This window comes from Hylaeus anthracinus, unplaced genomic scaffold, assembly GCF_026225885.1.
Source record: "Hylaeus anthracinus isolate JK02 unplaced genomic scaffold, UHH_iyHylAnth1.0_haploid 11989, whole genome shotgun sequence".
In the NCBI taxonomy this organism is placed as follows: Eukaryota; Metazoa; Arthropoda; class Insecta; order Hymenoptera; family Colletidae; genus Hylaeus; species Hylaeus anthracinus.
In genome coordinates this window covers 6,024,227-6,039,034 of record NW_026534337.1, presented here as the reverse complement: position 1 = coordinate 6,039,034, position 14,808 = coordinate 6,024,227, and the positions used below count along the sequence as shown (strand labels likewise).

Here is a 14,808-nt window from a genome sequence, read left to right as displayed (position 1 = left end):
TCGCAGGTTTATCAAAACTTTCGCCAATCGTAAACATAAATCAGTCGCAAAGATTACAGTAATTAGTAATTAGGTAATTACGTAAGGCGAAAATAACCGCTTGGAATTGCGAAATCGGTTCTCCTTATGTTTTAAATTTAATTTCTTATTTTCTTGAACAATAATGCATTGCTAATTTACTTATCGCGGTGAAGTAACTAACTCGTAACTGACAGTCACATGATGTATTTGTACATTGCGCTAGTTGGTAATTCGCAAAGATCGGTTTATAGTTGTGTTATTTTTTTGCGAAGAAAACTATGAAACTTGAAAAAAATTAAGCGCGTTTTTTGCAAGTCTGACATTTTAGGGTTAACAAAATAATATTTTTCTTTAGCACGATGGTACATTTTACTATAGGTCAAACCAATTAAAAGGCGGACTTCACAAACGCTCGACTATAAAAGCTGCAATATATTTTATTCGTTCATCTATACTTAGAAATGAAAAATTCGATCAGCTTTTGTTTGTTCGCTTTTTCTAGTTTGTAGTCGAACCGATTTCTCGGAACGACCAGCCAATTAATATCAAATATGTGTTCAGATTACGTACAAAAAACCTATTATAGGACGATCCGTCGTCGAGAAGTAGCTATTAATGTGAATTTTATTACGCATTTAGCATCAAAGACACAATTGATTTGCGTGAAAATTGCGTCATAAATTCTACTCGTGGGAAAGAATTTTGATCCGCCTTCAACTTCAATAGTGATCATCGGTAGTTATAGAATGAAACATATCACGAGTAGCATTAAGGTGAAAGGCGTTGTATGTTCGAAATCTGTACTTCGAAAAATTATAACAGTAATCGTGTATTAGTCTTTAAAAGTAAATTTCAAGTTTCGAATTTAAAGTAAACTTGATTGTATGTAAATACACAAGTTATATAATGTTCCTTAAGTTGCTCCAAAAAATTAATTCTAAGTAGTTTATCTATTTACCTATTTATTTGCGTATAGTATTGTAAGAATTTATTTCAAACATTTATTTTCAATCTGTTTTCTTTCGGTCAATAAATTGTTTCATAAATGTAGATTGTAATATTAAACAAACATTAAAATTCTGATAATGAAATATAGTTGTACTTTAAGTAAAATATAGAGTTTTCTAACGACTAACAAAATATTTTCTCAGGTTATGTATTATTATTATATTTTACATATTACACCTCTCTTATATGTATAGATCATCAAGAGGAAATTCATTGGTCCAGAGAAAATCATTTAATATTCAATGTTTGAACTAAATATTGAAAACGTTATACAAGGTATTCACATTAAATTATTAAATATACAGACTGCATAGAATATAATCGTACCGTAGTTCTCGATTAATTTTTTGGAACAAGTTGAATACAAATTCAAGGAACACTACAATACACATATTCACAACAAAAATTTTGTTTAAATTTAATGCACAAGTGTAACACTTAATGCACATGAAAGTACCAAATAAATTATTCAGACTTTACCAGAAAAAACAATACCTACTAGAAAAAATGCTTCTATCTGAATAAAATTAGCTTAGACATTGAATGTTCATTAAAACGCATTCTAATCAATCCCCATCGCTATTCATCAAACGAAACCAGCGTCCCCCTGTCTGGTTTTATCGCGAATCGGTCGAAAATACATCGATGTTTCGAAAATGACGAGGTCGATTCGCGGTATCGTGACTTTAGTGGAATTCCGTGTTTAATGCACGAAAGGAGGGAATGCAGCTGCACCGTTGGTTAGTCGGTAAAGGTGACGTCAATGACTGGTCCTTAGGAAAGGCCAAGGAGATAGCAGGAAACCGAGGAAGCCGTAAGAACTTGTCGTTGCGGAGACGATTTTTGTCGTTTCCCCATCGCAAAAAGAACAGTTCGGCCCGTACGATGGAACGTATCCTGCCGGTTAATTGAGCAGTTCAGATACCACCAGTTTCTGCTATTATGCATTTTAATTACTCAGCTCGCCGTTGGAAACTTCGATCTTCAGAAAATTTCGATGCAGTTACGATGCAACGCAGCGATTGTGACTTCTCTTTACGGTTTCCGTTTCCATTTACCACAGGACTTTTCAAACTTGATTTTCCCCAAGTGTAGAATTAAATTCTTATTTTTTTTTTATATATATAATATCACATTTATTTATGTTGAGTACTTTTTAATTATTTTATTTAAGGTCACAGGAACTACAAGGCCATCAATGTCCACGTTAATGGTTACAATTTAATTGCAGTGTATCCAATACAATATGTTTAATTAATCTTATTTAATTTAATATATATAATTTGATTAATACAACATGCTTAATATTTACTAATTGAAGGAATTTCGTAATTTATTTGTACAGATTTTTGTTAGAATTGCCTGTGTAGTGTTTAGAAGATTTAACTCTAGTTGACTCCGTTAAATTTCTTTATATTCTTCAAGTATATTCACTGTGAAAAGTTAATTTCAAGTTTATTATATAAACTTTAGTCTCGTGCATTATAAGAGCGTTTATTCTTAGGTTTTTTCTAATTAATGAAACCTATCAGAACAACATGAGGGAATCAATCTTTGTATAAACTATCAGGACTGTTTTCTAATTCCTTCCATATAATTATCAAGCAAAGTCGATGCAAATATCTTGCATCTCGAATTTTACTTTCATCTAACGTTATTATTGTTATGAAATTTACTACAACAACATAACACTTTTAAACACTTTTTCAAATTGTTATGCCTACTTTCTAATTTCTTCCATATTTTTATCAAGCAAAGTCGATGCAAATACCTTGCATCTCGAGTTTTGCTTTCATCTAACGCCATTCTTGTTACCTTTAAACGTACCACAACAACAAAAGGGGATGAACCCTTTTCCAAATTGTCAAGACTGTTTTCTAATTCCTTCCATATTTTTATAAAGTTGATGCAAATACCTGGCATTTCGAATTTTGTTTTCATCTAACGCCATTATTGTTACCTCGAAACCTAATGTAAGATAAGGGGATGAACCTTCTTCTAAATTGTCAGAAATGTTATTTAATTCATTCCATATTTTTATAAAGTTGATGCAAATACCTGGCATTTGGAATTTTGCTTTCATCTAACCCCATTATTGTTACCTCGAAACCTAACAGAATAACATTAGAGGATGATCATCTCTATTTCCTCTTTCCACCTTCACATCAAAGTCCACGTAACACCATAATGGTTCTTGACATCGATATACCGAATCCTCCATGTTCCCTCGTGTTCTCCATATTACAAGCTCCCCATTTCCGGGGCATCGTGCATCCACAAGCGCGTCTGCGGGCCAACCCCGGTCCGAGAGGGGGTTAGAGCACCCCGTTCTTTTCCAGACGATTCAGGAAAGCCTCGACGAGGAATTCCATCGTCCACAGATCCCATCAGCATAGATAAACATTCTCTTTCTCCCCGGGACCTTTCGCGGTAGGCTAGGAGAAGTCGAGAAATAAGCGGTTCTCTTTTGTGGCTCTTCCCCCCTGGTATCTGTTCACCTAGGTTTCATCTCTTTTCCTTCCCCTCGCCGTCTCCGTTCCCCTTCGGTACGGTGTACGTAGCCACGACGGTGGAAGGGATCGGAGGCATTGTGTCTCTACGTGGGTATATAGAGAGTAAGCGTGCAAATCCGCGAGCTCGTGTATGGGTATAATCGTTTATTTCGCGTCGACCTTTGCGGGGCACTACGTCAAAATGTCAGACGCGACCCCGCCTGAGCGTAGGGAAGATGCACTGGGAACGTTGTAATGGGCTTACAAAGCGTAACAAACTGATGCGAGGTCAAACACACGACGGGCAATAAACACACGGAAAGATAAATGGGCCCTTAAGGTGCAGCACACCAACGGGGCCCCGACCGTCCGGGGAAAGTGTTTCGCTTTTGGCTCGAGGTGGGCTTCCACCTCTTTTTCAGACGCTACGGAAGATAATAGCGAGTCGTTAGCCGATTATTTACAAGGAAACTCCGCCGGCCGATTATTTATAAGGAAAGCCCGAGCGATTATTTACAAGGAAATTTCAGACGATATTTATTAGCCGTCCGGGCCGAGTACGTTCATCGCGCGGGATGAACTGTTTCCTCCTTACGACCTATCGTATCGAGACCTTTGACCCTTCGGTCGATGCGCCGGGGTGAAATTTTAATTACCGCTTCGGTCGAGCGGACTCCGTTCGTTGGATGTTTCTTTGAGTTAGAAGCGTCGATGGCGGGAAGAGTGAGCGAGGATGAAAGTGAGAATCGCGGGGTGAGGAGGATTCATAAAGGATGTTTTTGGATTCTGTAGATTCGAAATGAGATGTAGCGCTAGAGTCTGGTTTCATGTTTGGTCAGAACTTGGGTTTTTTTGGTTATGAGAGGCTTTTGGAGCAGATAACAGGAAAAAGATAGGTTGATATTCATTGAGGGTAAAAATAAGGATAGGAGACTATTAAAGTTTTCGTGAGAATGGTTGTTGTAAATTGCGAACACAGTATTACAATTTCATGATATATTTGATCAAAATTAATTGTTTTAACCCATTCACTATTAGGCAAATTTAAAGAGTTTTGTAGATACCAGGGAAGAGGTAGGTTGATATCCATTGAGGGTAAAAATAAGGATAGGAGACTATTAAAGTTTTCGTGAGAATGGTTATTGTAAATTGCGAACACAGTATTACAATTTCATGATATATTTGATCAAAATTAATTGTTTTAACCCATTCCATATTAGGCAAATTTAAAGAATTTTGCCTTAAGTGCCACGACTTAATACAGATATTAAATCTGGATTATTATTTTGATAATAAAAAGTGACATCAGGAATGTTAGTGTGAATGAAGCTTTTAGGAATGTTAAGTGGAAACGAAAAAGTTAGAAAGCAAACGACAGAGACGTGGCGGCTTACGTTGACGCCACAGTAGATTAACCCACTCACTGCCAGACAAATTTAAAGCGTTTTGCCTTGGGCGCCAAGATTTAATACAGATGTGAAATATAGGTGTTTTTTGACAATAAAAAAGAATATTAAATTTGTTGTTTTAGAAAGAAAATTTACGATCTCCTTTTGCAATAATTCGTGACTCAAAAGGCTGCAAATTTATCCCTTGAGTAATTGCAATGAATTCGAACTACGAGATATCTCGTAGTTGGCAGTGAATTGGTTAGCAATGAGCTTTTAAAACGTGAAACAGCAGCAAATGGATAAATTTAGGTTAGTTAAAGGTGAGAATAAAAGAAATATTCGATCGATTAGTGCAACGAAAAACTCAGTTAATACTCCAAGTTTAACACTTTACCGACCGGTAGCGATTGGATATATGTATAATTAAATTCAATATTTTTCATTTTGACAACAATTTCTATTTCTTTATTTATTAAAAAAATCACGGTATTGTCTATATAATATGAATATCTAGTACAATTTAATGATTTTTACAATGAATTCTGAATTTTGAAATTACATGTATGTATTACTCAAACGATTTCATGTCCTAGTATAATTTGCAAGACGCGTACGATATGCGTACCATGTTCAAGTCGAATTCTTGAATTACTTAGGTAACCCATAAAAATAGAATTCTCAGTTTTATCCGATAAATCATCTACAAATATTATTATTTATACGTTATAATTATTTAGTACAATTGTAGTAACTTATATAACATAAATGAATTTAGTAATATTTTTTATTTAGACAATATTAGCATTATTCATCCTAATTTTATCCATTAGAATAGTTTCTCGATTAATATTTACATATTTTATAATTTATATAATGATAGGAGTGTCACATGTTATGTCAATAATAAATAATAAAGTATCGGTTGTCCTAGCAAAAAGTCTATTAAATAGGCCAACACGAAAATTACACGGAGAATAAATTCGAGAGTTGTTGAAACGTAGGGAATATCCCTAGATTGAACATTCACGTGGGAATGATCGCGACGTTTACGTTCCAATCGGACGTTTGACGAAACGATATCGCGACCTCGGTCTGTTGAAGACGCGGAGGATCGCCCTGAGCCATAAGTGACTTACGGAGCGTAACAAACTGACGCGAGTTTAAGCACAGGACGGGCAATAAACACGCGGTAAGATAAATGGGCCCTTGGCTCCATCGGTGCTGTCTTGGAGGAAAGTGTATCATTTCTACTAGATCTTCTCGCTCGTGAGCAACAATGTAAATTGTGGATCGTCGGGAATGCGAGTCGGGAATGCGCGTGGTTGCAATCTCGGCTTAGGGGTGAAATATTCGTGTCAGTTACTTAAATGTCAGAGGAACTTTGCCCGTAAACGTGATCTAACTTGTGTCTCATGAAAGGTTAAGAAACCAATTAAATTATTAGAAATTTTCAGATAAAATGTATGAATTATAAATTTTACTGCGAATTTCATGCATTTATAACACATTCGAATTCGAGAAACACATTCAAAACTCATGGCAGAATGTATGCACTAATACAAAATGAAACATAAATTTCAGAAAGAACTGTAGATATTAAAAGAAATTAGAAATTTTTAGATAAATTATATGAATTATAATTTGACAATTTCATGCATTTAGAACACATTCGAATTCGAAAAACACGTGCAAAACTCATGGCAGAATATATGCACTAATAAAAAATAAAGCATAAATTTCAGAAAGAAATGTAAATGTAAAAAGGCAAAAGGGAAAACATACCTGAATGAGTATTTCACAAATTATAATCCTACAGTAATAAATTAATATCATTATCATAAATAATGTTATTATCTATTAATTATTAATCTATGACACATATATTCCTTCCCACATTAATATACCTACGTCATTAATGTACAAAATTCTCCCTCTAATCGCAAGACACCCAAAAATAAAATCATTCCTTTCAGTAATTACTTCCGCACTATCCGACACGCTGCATCTACAATTTAATTACCTTCAAGTGGATTCAAATCCAGATACACCCCATCATGAAATTTAAAATGTAACTCGCTCTTCAGGAACAAGTTCAACTAATAATAACTTCCTTCTTTTCTTTTTTCAGATGCCACAGACGGTGCCATCCGCAGCCGGCTACTCGCCGTCGTTCGATTACAGCACATTCCAGTTCGATTTGTCCCTTCTTTCGGACGATTATGTTACCGCGAACGCTCAGAATACCTTGAAACCGACGCAAATCAAACAGGAAGCACAATCGCCGCGTCCTAGCTCGCCGATCACTTACTCGAGTCCACCTTACCCCGGTGCGGGCGGCGAATTGCCACTTTCCCCTAATTACTCGCACGAGGGCTCGCCAGGATACCCAACGAGTCCTTACTACGTTCCCAGGAGTCCTCAGAGCGCCCAGTTTTATCCAACCAGCCCCGAACCGTCCGCCAAGCAACCAGTCAAGAGGGAGAAGAGTCTCGACCTACTCGCCATCTTGCAGGAATCAAGGTTAATATATTTTATATAAAAATATAATATCAATTTTCCCTTAACCCTTTTGGGCTGGTTTCTAGACTGTTTTCTATTTGGACTCTATTCCATTTCTTTTTGGAAATTAATTGTATTGAACTAGAGTTGTCTACAAATCAAGATCATATCCAGATACAAAGGAACAATTTGACCCAGAGTAAATGACGTTCATTTTTTTTTTAACATATAGTTCGTTCGCTGCACAAATCGATCGACTCCACTTTTTGAAAAATCTTCAATTTAAGTGTCAAAGCACTTGGTGCAGCCATAACTTTTTATATTTATAATAACTTTCCTGAATAATAAACATTAGCACTATTAAACGACAAACATTATTACATCGCATCATTATTATTTATTATTATTATTTTCACATTATTCCATCGCATATCTGAACGTTTTTTTTATGGAGTTAATCGATTGGTGCAATGAAGGCTCATATGTTCTTGTTAAGTCTCGATTGTAATTTGACCAATGGTAACCAGGAATATTCACTGGGACATGTGTGCCCCATTAGAGTCGAAAGGGTTAAAAGGTCATCGTGGTGTGACGAACATGTTATTTCCACGTTTTTTACCATGCAATTTCCATATTTGAAGTTTTCCATTCGGCCGATAGTTTTGGAGTTAGAGCTCTGTATCACTTAGGCTGGGACACTCTGTATAATACGTGTGCATAATGCACGTGTTGAACCCGTATTCAATGGCACAAAAAGTGACATGAAGGGTATGGTATTTTTTAGAATTAAAAACTTGAGATGATTAGACTGATAGAAAATGAATATATTTAATGTAAACACTATCAGCTTTCTGAACGAACCACCCTAACAAGTATTCAGTAACACAGAGTGGCATAAAAGACATGTTATTTTTTTAGACTAGAAACTTAATGAAATTAAACTAACAGGAAATTAGTATATTAAATATAAACAGTTCAGTTTTGGGCACTTTATTATCAAATCTAAATGTAACACCCTATTTAACACATCTTCACAATGCCCCTATTGAACAAATATTCAATAACAGAAAAGGTGGCATGAAAAACTCACTATCTCCTAAAACTAAATTTAGAAATTTAATAAAATTAGATTAATAAGAAATCAATATATTAAATATAAACAGTCTCAGCGCTCTGTAGACATAAAAACCGCGTTCATAGCCAAAAAGATAATAAATTTCACCCCTGTTTCAAGGTGTCCCATTATAAATTTCCTAAAAAATACACGCAGAGATCAAAAACTTACTCGTAAGTTAAGATTCAACGAAATCTACCACAAATCGCTCCCAGTCGCTAATCGAGTTGTCACATAAAATCTAACAACGTCACTCCGTTGCCTTCCGAGTCCAAGGGGTTGAATCACCCACTGACATCCACCTCGCCCTCTAATTTCAGACTCCTGGCCGAGAGTCTGGGTTACCGTGAAGACTCGACCGACTGCACAGTACCGTGCACGCCACCCAGAACGGAAGAGGACATCTACAACAGCCTTGACGCGGACTTCTTCGCGAAGAAAGAAGATGCCGGAGTGCAGGGCCACCCGTTGTTGAAGGAAATCCTGTTCAAGGAAGAGCCTCGGTCCAGTTGCAGCAGCAACAGCAGCAGCAGCAGTAGTAGCAGCAGCGTCAGCAGCAATTCCTCCTCGTTGTCGTCGTCCTCGTCGACGACTTCCTCTTCTCCAGACCCCATAGAGCTGGAGAACAGTTCGCCGCTGAGGAACTTGCTCTTCAAGGGCGCTCGAAAGGATTTCGCGGACGTCGCGAGAACAAATGTTCTGAAACTCGAGAGAATACAGGACGAGGTCAGCAATCCTCTGCAGAAGGAGGAGGAGCTCTTCAAGGACGGTCAGAAGAGCGATCATCAGTTGCTCAGGGAGGTTTTGAGGGACACGAGCTTTCAAAGGAAGTACAATCTGAGACCCGTGGATCTTGGTAGCGTTGGGACTGGGTTCGTGGAAGACATGGAACCTGGCGAATGCGTCGGAGACCTGACCAGAGAACAGATCGAGCCTGTCCTGAGCCTGGCCATTCAGCAGCTGCAGAAGGACTTTGATAATACCTGCGTGGCACTGGGCATACATCCAGGTGAGCAATGATCGTTTATTGTACGTACCAATTGGCTTATTATTTTGTTGAAAAATGTGCCTGTTACTCAATCGGTGTGTTAACGATGGAATTATCAAGGTTAATGCATATTAATCATACAGCACTGTATCTTTGAAATTAGAGGAAAGAGCAAACTAATTTATCAATGAATTTAATTCTCTATAGTAATAGTTGTCCCTGAAAATTTGCGATGATATCATTGTTAATAGTTGAACGATTTTAAGAAGAAGTTTAACACTTTGATCGCCGTTGATCGCCGTTGATTCATATATGGGTGACAGTACTTTTCACTGGACAAATAACAAATTTATTCTAAAAGTCAAGTGTCAAAGAAAAATAATTTGAATGAAATTCTTGAATTTTAACGAAGTTTAAAAGTCTATAAAGAAAATGTAATAACAGTACAAATTTGCAAGAATATCAGTCTGGCAGGAACGTATTAAAGTACTGTGCGGACGTGAGAAGCTGGCTATTGGGTCGGATTAGTAGCAATTTAATTAATCTCCTAGATTATATTACAGAATTCTATGCCTAATATTTTACAAAAACCATCGAGGATCTGGACTGTATCACTCTGCAGTAGCCTGTTAAAAGTCTTGGTAATAACTAAATGACTAAAACTTTCAAATTTGTCAATTTGACTCGTGTACTATACAGATATGAGAAATTGGCTAGTGGGTCTGGTTAGTAGAAGTATAATCTCCTTGATTAGAATTCTATATTGTAATCTATACTGTGCTGTAAAATTCATTAAAAATTACATATATAATTCTTTAATGTATTGCGTTTCTAGTAGGCACGGTTTAAATAACAGTAGTTTATCGAGAGACAACAATAAAGAGAAACATAATAAATTTATATTTTTCCTACCCATCTAATTAAATTTCTCACTAATTCTACCAAAAATTACCAATAATTAAAGTAATACAAAATTTACTGCAATCATCACGTTCTGATACTCGATAACAATACTCCTAAGGAATAAAAGTTTCGAACAAAGCAATAACATTCATCTCGAATAAGCAAACAACTGCCCGCTCCAAAAATAATAATTGAACTCAAAAAAGTGTTGGTTCAATCGTACCAAAATTACCCAGCAATTTGCAGTGCCCCTTAGAAGTTGAAAGAGTCGGTTACCGTTAGAGAACGTGATTACCGCTTAACTCCGCTAACTGCGACATAGTAAATAAATAAATTCTACAGGTACGCCTTGGTAATAAGAAGGTGCGTGAATGTCCATTAGATACTTAGACCTTCTTGCTACCTTGCCGCGGGCGAGACTTTGACGTTATCTTCGTAGACGTTGGAGCGACCGGTTCGACTATTACTTTGTACCATAACGAACGCCGCGCTCGGAATAAGTTACGAACTCGTGTAGTACTTTCCTGAGGCGTTACGAAATTTCGAGGTCCCGGCTCAAGGTCGCTCCGCACTTCCGCTAGTTTTCCAACACTTTCATTCCTGTACACGTCTCGATGACTAATCGTAGGTTTGGGTACGCCGTAACCTTCTTCTTGTCTCGATCAGCTAATAACAGAATCGAGATAGATACTGACAGTGATATTGAACGTGAATTAACATGTCGAGAATATAATGTCTATAAATTTGTTGCTTATTTATTGTAATATAATGTATATAATTTTTTTTGTTTAAATACAATATCTGGAAATTTGTTGCGTATCACATTATCACTACTCACATGTAACAAGATAGCCATTTAATAGATCATACTTGAGTAGATTGACTATGTTTTAGCTATTCAATAACGATTTGATCTTACTTAAAGTCCTTTTTAAGAAAATTAATTTGGAATTAGGATTGCCTAACAATATAATGATTAATAAAATAAAGGCAAATCAATTTTTTTGGATGTGTGAAGACTTTTAAAAATTATGATGTAATGCGGTCCAACGAGCAAATGTACTTTTCATATTTAAGTTCAGGTTGACAATCGTTCGGTACAATACAAATTATCTGAATGTACTGAATCTAATATAAATATGACGTTATAAATATAAATTACAAGTAAATTCTTCTTGACCTTCAATTTCTATTAATTTCATCCTATTTTTGTTTTTAACATAGACGACTGTTAGAAGTAGTTATTTGTTTTAATTGGTTAAAACAATTTTGATTGAACTTGAAGATGATCTAGTAAAGTAAAGCTTTCCATTTTGTTAATTTATATTCACTAAAATAAATGTTTATTTTATTCTAAAATTGAAACGACGTTGATAAGAAAATCCAGAAAACTGCATTAAAATCATCAATGCCTGGAAAAAAGGCAACCTAGTTCAAAGAAATCAGGGCATAAACAAAAAAAAATTCCTGAATATTAGAGTATACCGTCAAACAGGACAAGTTTTACCGCATTCCATTCAATCCTGTTATTCCTCTTTAATCGTAGGAGGGATTTGAAACTTTCTCTCCGTTTCAATGCGCAAGGCTGCGCGATATTCGCGAAGTTGGAGTAAAAACTCGGTGAAAATCGATTAGAGGTGTATCGCTAATGAAACGATTCCGTTTGTTGCAGAACCACGACGCTGGAGCGCAGCGGACGTAGCAGCCTGGATACAATGGGCCAGGAGGCAACTGCAGCTGCCCTCGGTGCCATTGGAGAGCTTCAACGTCGACGGCGCAACGTTAACTTCCCTAACGGAGGAAGAGTTCTGTCAGAGAGCACCACAGGTGAGTCGGAGCCGATTCCTCGAAAATTCCAGCGCCTTGGGCCTCTGTCGATCGCGAAACTCCGCTCGTTAAAATCGGCTAACGCGTAAATCGCACTTTCAACGAGTACCGTTACGCAACGCTTCTTCGAGGCGATTATTCGCGGGCTGGAGCGCCAATTTAACGAAGCAATTAGTCGCTGGAATTTCGCGGTGTTTTAATAAATTAGCAGTGCTAACGGTCGCTAGCAGGATGATTGCCACTGACGGATGACCGTTGAATTGGCGATGACGAGTTCTCGTTCGTAACGAACTTTGTTTTTAATTGTGGCGGGGGGTAGTTCGATTACTTTTTATTTAGTTAAATGTTTCGAAATTGGCACGATTTAGTAACGAATGAAATTATAATTATTTTGAGGCGAAAGTAATGGCGTGTACATTTTTTTTTTAATTTTCTGGACAGATGAAGATTTTCGTTTCAGATGTGAATGTGATTTATACATGTGTCGGGGAGGAATTCGTTTAATTAAATGTCGAGATCAATATTGTTCCCTTCAACATTATTTAAAATGCAATAGTTCGCAATAGTAACAATTTAAATTTACTTGATGTGTACGATTATTAACTCTCTAATGGAAACATTTGGGTCATTGTATTAAGTAGATTCCTAATCTTTATTTGTGTCTCGAGTATAAAATTATTATTTGTTTATATTATTTTTTAAGAAGAAATTGCAAAATAATATTTCACAAGCAAAATAATCGCAAAATGACTTTCTTCAAACATTAAAACGTACAAAGTAAACATTTCTGTTCTCTAGATAATAATGTTTACAAATATTATCTCGTTGTGATAACCTATTATTACACAACTGATTCGAGTACGATAGAACAGCGAAAAATTTAATTAACCGATAAAAATGAACAGTTCAGCACCTTAGCGTCCTATACTGACGAGGGAGTAATACTTTTATGAATAAGGTTTAATATTGCATTATCTTGAGGACCTCGGAGGTACAGGTACATCAGAAAATATTGAGAACTACATTTTCGATAGACAGGCAAATCTAATGAAATCTAAATTATTTTGTAATTAACGAAATAAGTGGCTGCAAAGGTGGAGTCTTTGATGGACCACAATTTCTTTGTGGCACATTCTGACTCGTTATCTAGAGTGTCGTCGTCTCCGACACTTTTCCATGAAGTTATCTCGTGTCGTCCCAAGAATTTACAACAGACTTCGTTTTTTTGCCTTATCGCTGTTAAAACTTCTTGTTCGCAGACAATGCAATAGTAGGTTCGTCCACGTTGCGAAATTAAAGCATCGTTAAGTAAGTTTTCGTAGAGTAATTTATTGCAACGTTTCATGCAAGCCTTGTGGAGGCCTTAGTAATATAATAATCGCTGATCGCAACAAATTCTAATGACCACTCGCTTTCTATTACAGTACATTCTCGATATTTATAATGCGTTACCAAAATATTAATATATTTATATGTGTACAATTTATAATAATTGTATATAATATATTATGTATATGTTATGTATTATAGTATTTTATATACAATTAATATAAGTTATATAATAAATTATGTATTACATACAATATAATTTATGTTCATTGTATATAATACATTACATATACTATTCAAAAATCTAAAAAGATAACATTGGTTCAGAATATCAGCAAATACAATTCAATATTTTTATTTTCTTACTATCTTTTTAATTATACAGTTTACTAACTTTATTAAGAATAAAGTTTGCTTATACACACCATAGTTTTAGAATATTAATACTTTTCTTCATTGTCAAACATAGTTTCTTTCATTAAAAGAAATATAATTACATCTTCCCAATATATATATATCAGTTTTAATAAATTTATAATAGTAAACTAAAAATATAATTTGTTTGGTTTTCTAACATAGAGAATCAAAACGTAAATAAAACAAAAACTACGATTCCTTAAATAGTATGCATACAAGCTCGTCTATGAATATTCTCTAGCAAACATATCATTTGTGTTAGACATGCAATGAACGTTTTATTAGAATAGCAAGAATTAACATTTTTGTTTGACCACTCAACAATATTTACTTCGTCGCATTATAACACTCTCTATACTAAAAGACAAAATAACAACGATACATTAACATACACTCAAGTTAGATTTTATGTCACCTCTAAGCAACTTTTAAATAGTTTCTCCTGGTTTGCTTTCCTGACAAATCGTATGTTCACTTCCGTTCTATCCTCGAGGATCGGTTCCTACTAGTAAAATCACGCGTTGCGGTTACGTTCATGTCGCGGATAAAGAATAAAAAACGGAAAAGAAGAGCCAGAAGCCTGGGCTCGTTCGATAAAGAAACTAATGGCGCGAGTCACTTGAGAAACACTCGCGGACAAGGTCCGGTGAAAGTGAATTTCCTGGAAATCGGTGTGCGTCCACGTTCTTTCCTCGTAATCCACGAGTCGAAGGGGCACAAGAGGGACGGCATGAGTAAGCAACTGGCGTAATAATACGGTTTGCAGCCGCTTAACGGAACCGGGATTCTCCTGATACACCTTTTGTACATCCTCGGAAT

The 14,808-nt window shown here is 35.9% G+C and overlaps 1 protein-coding gene across 7 annotated transcripts in view; it reads left to right on the top strand.

Moving 5' to 3' along the window:
- LOC128888024 (DNA-binding protein D-ETS-4) overlaps nucleotides 1-14,808 on the top strand; it is a 156,739-nt gene that overhangs the window by 87,359 nt on the left and 54,572 nt on the right. For all 7 annotated transcript variants that reach the window (XR_008460143.1, XR_008460142.1, XR_008460140.1 and 4 more), the window contains exons 2-4: nucleotides 7,041-7,432; nucleotides 8,846-9,534; nucleotides 12,089-12,243. Coding sequence is in view for 3 of the 7 variants with exons in the window: in XM_054144612.1 (XP_054000587.1) it covers nucleotides 7,041-7,432; nucleotides 8,846-9,534; nucleotides 12,089-12,243 (1,236 nt within the window). In the remaining 4 variants the exon portion in view is untranslated. The remainder of the gene's footprint in view (nucleotides 1-7,040; nucleotides 7,433-8,845; nucleotides 9,535-12,088; nucleotides 12,244-14,808) is intronic.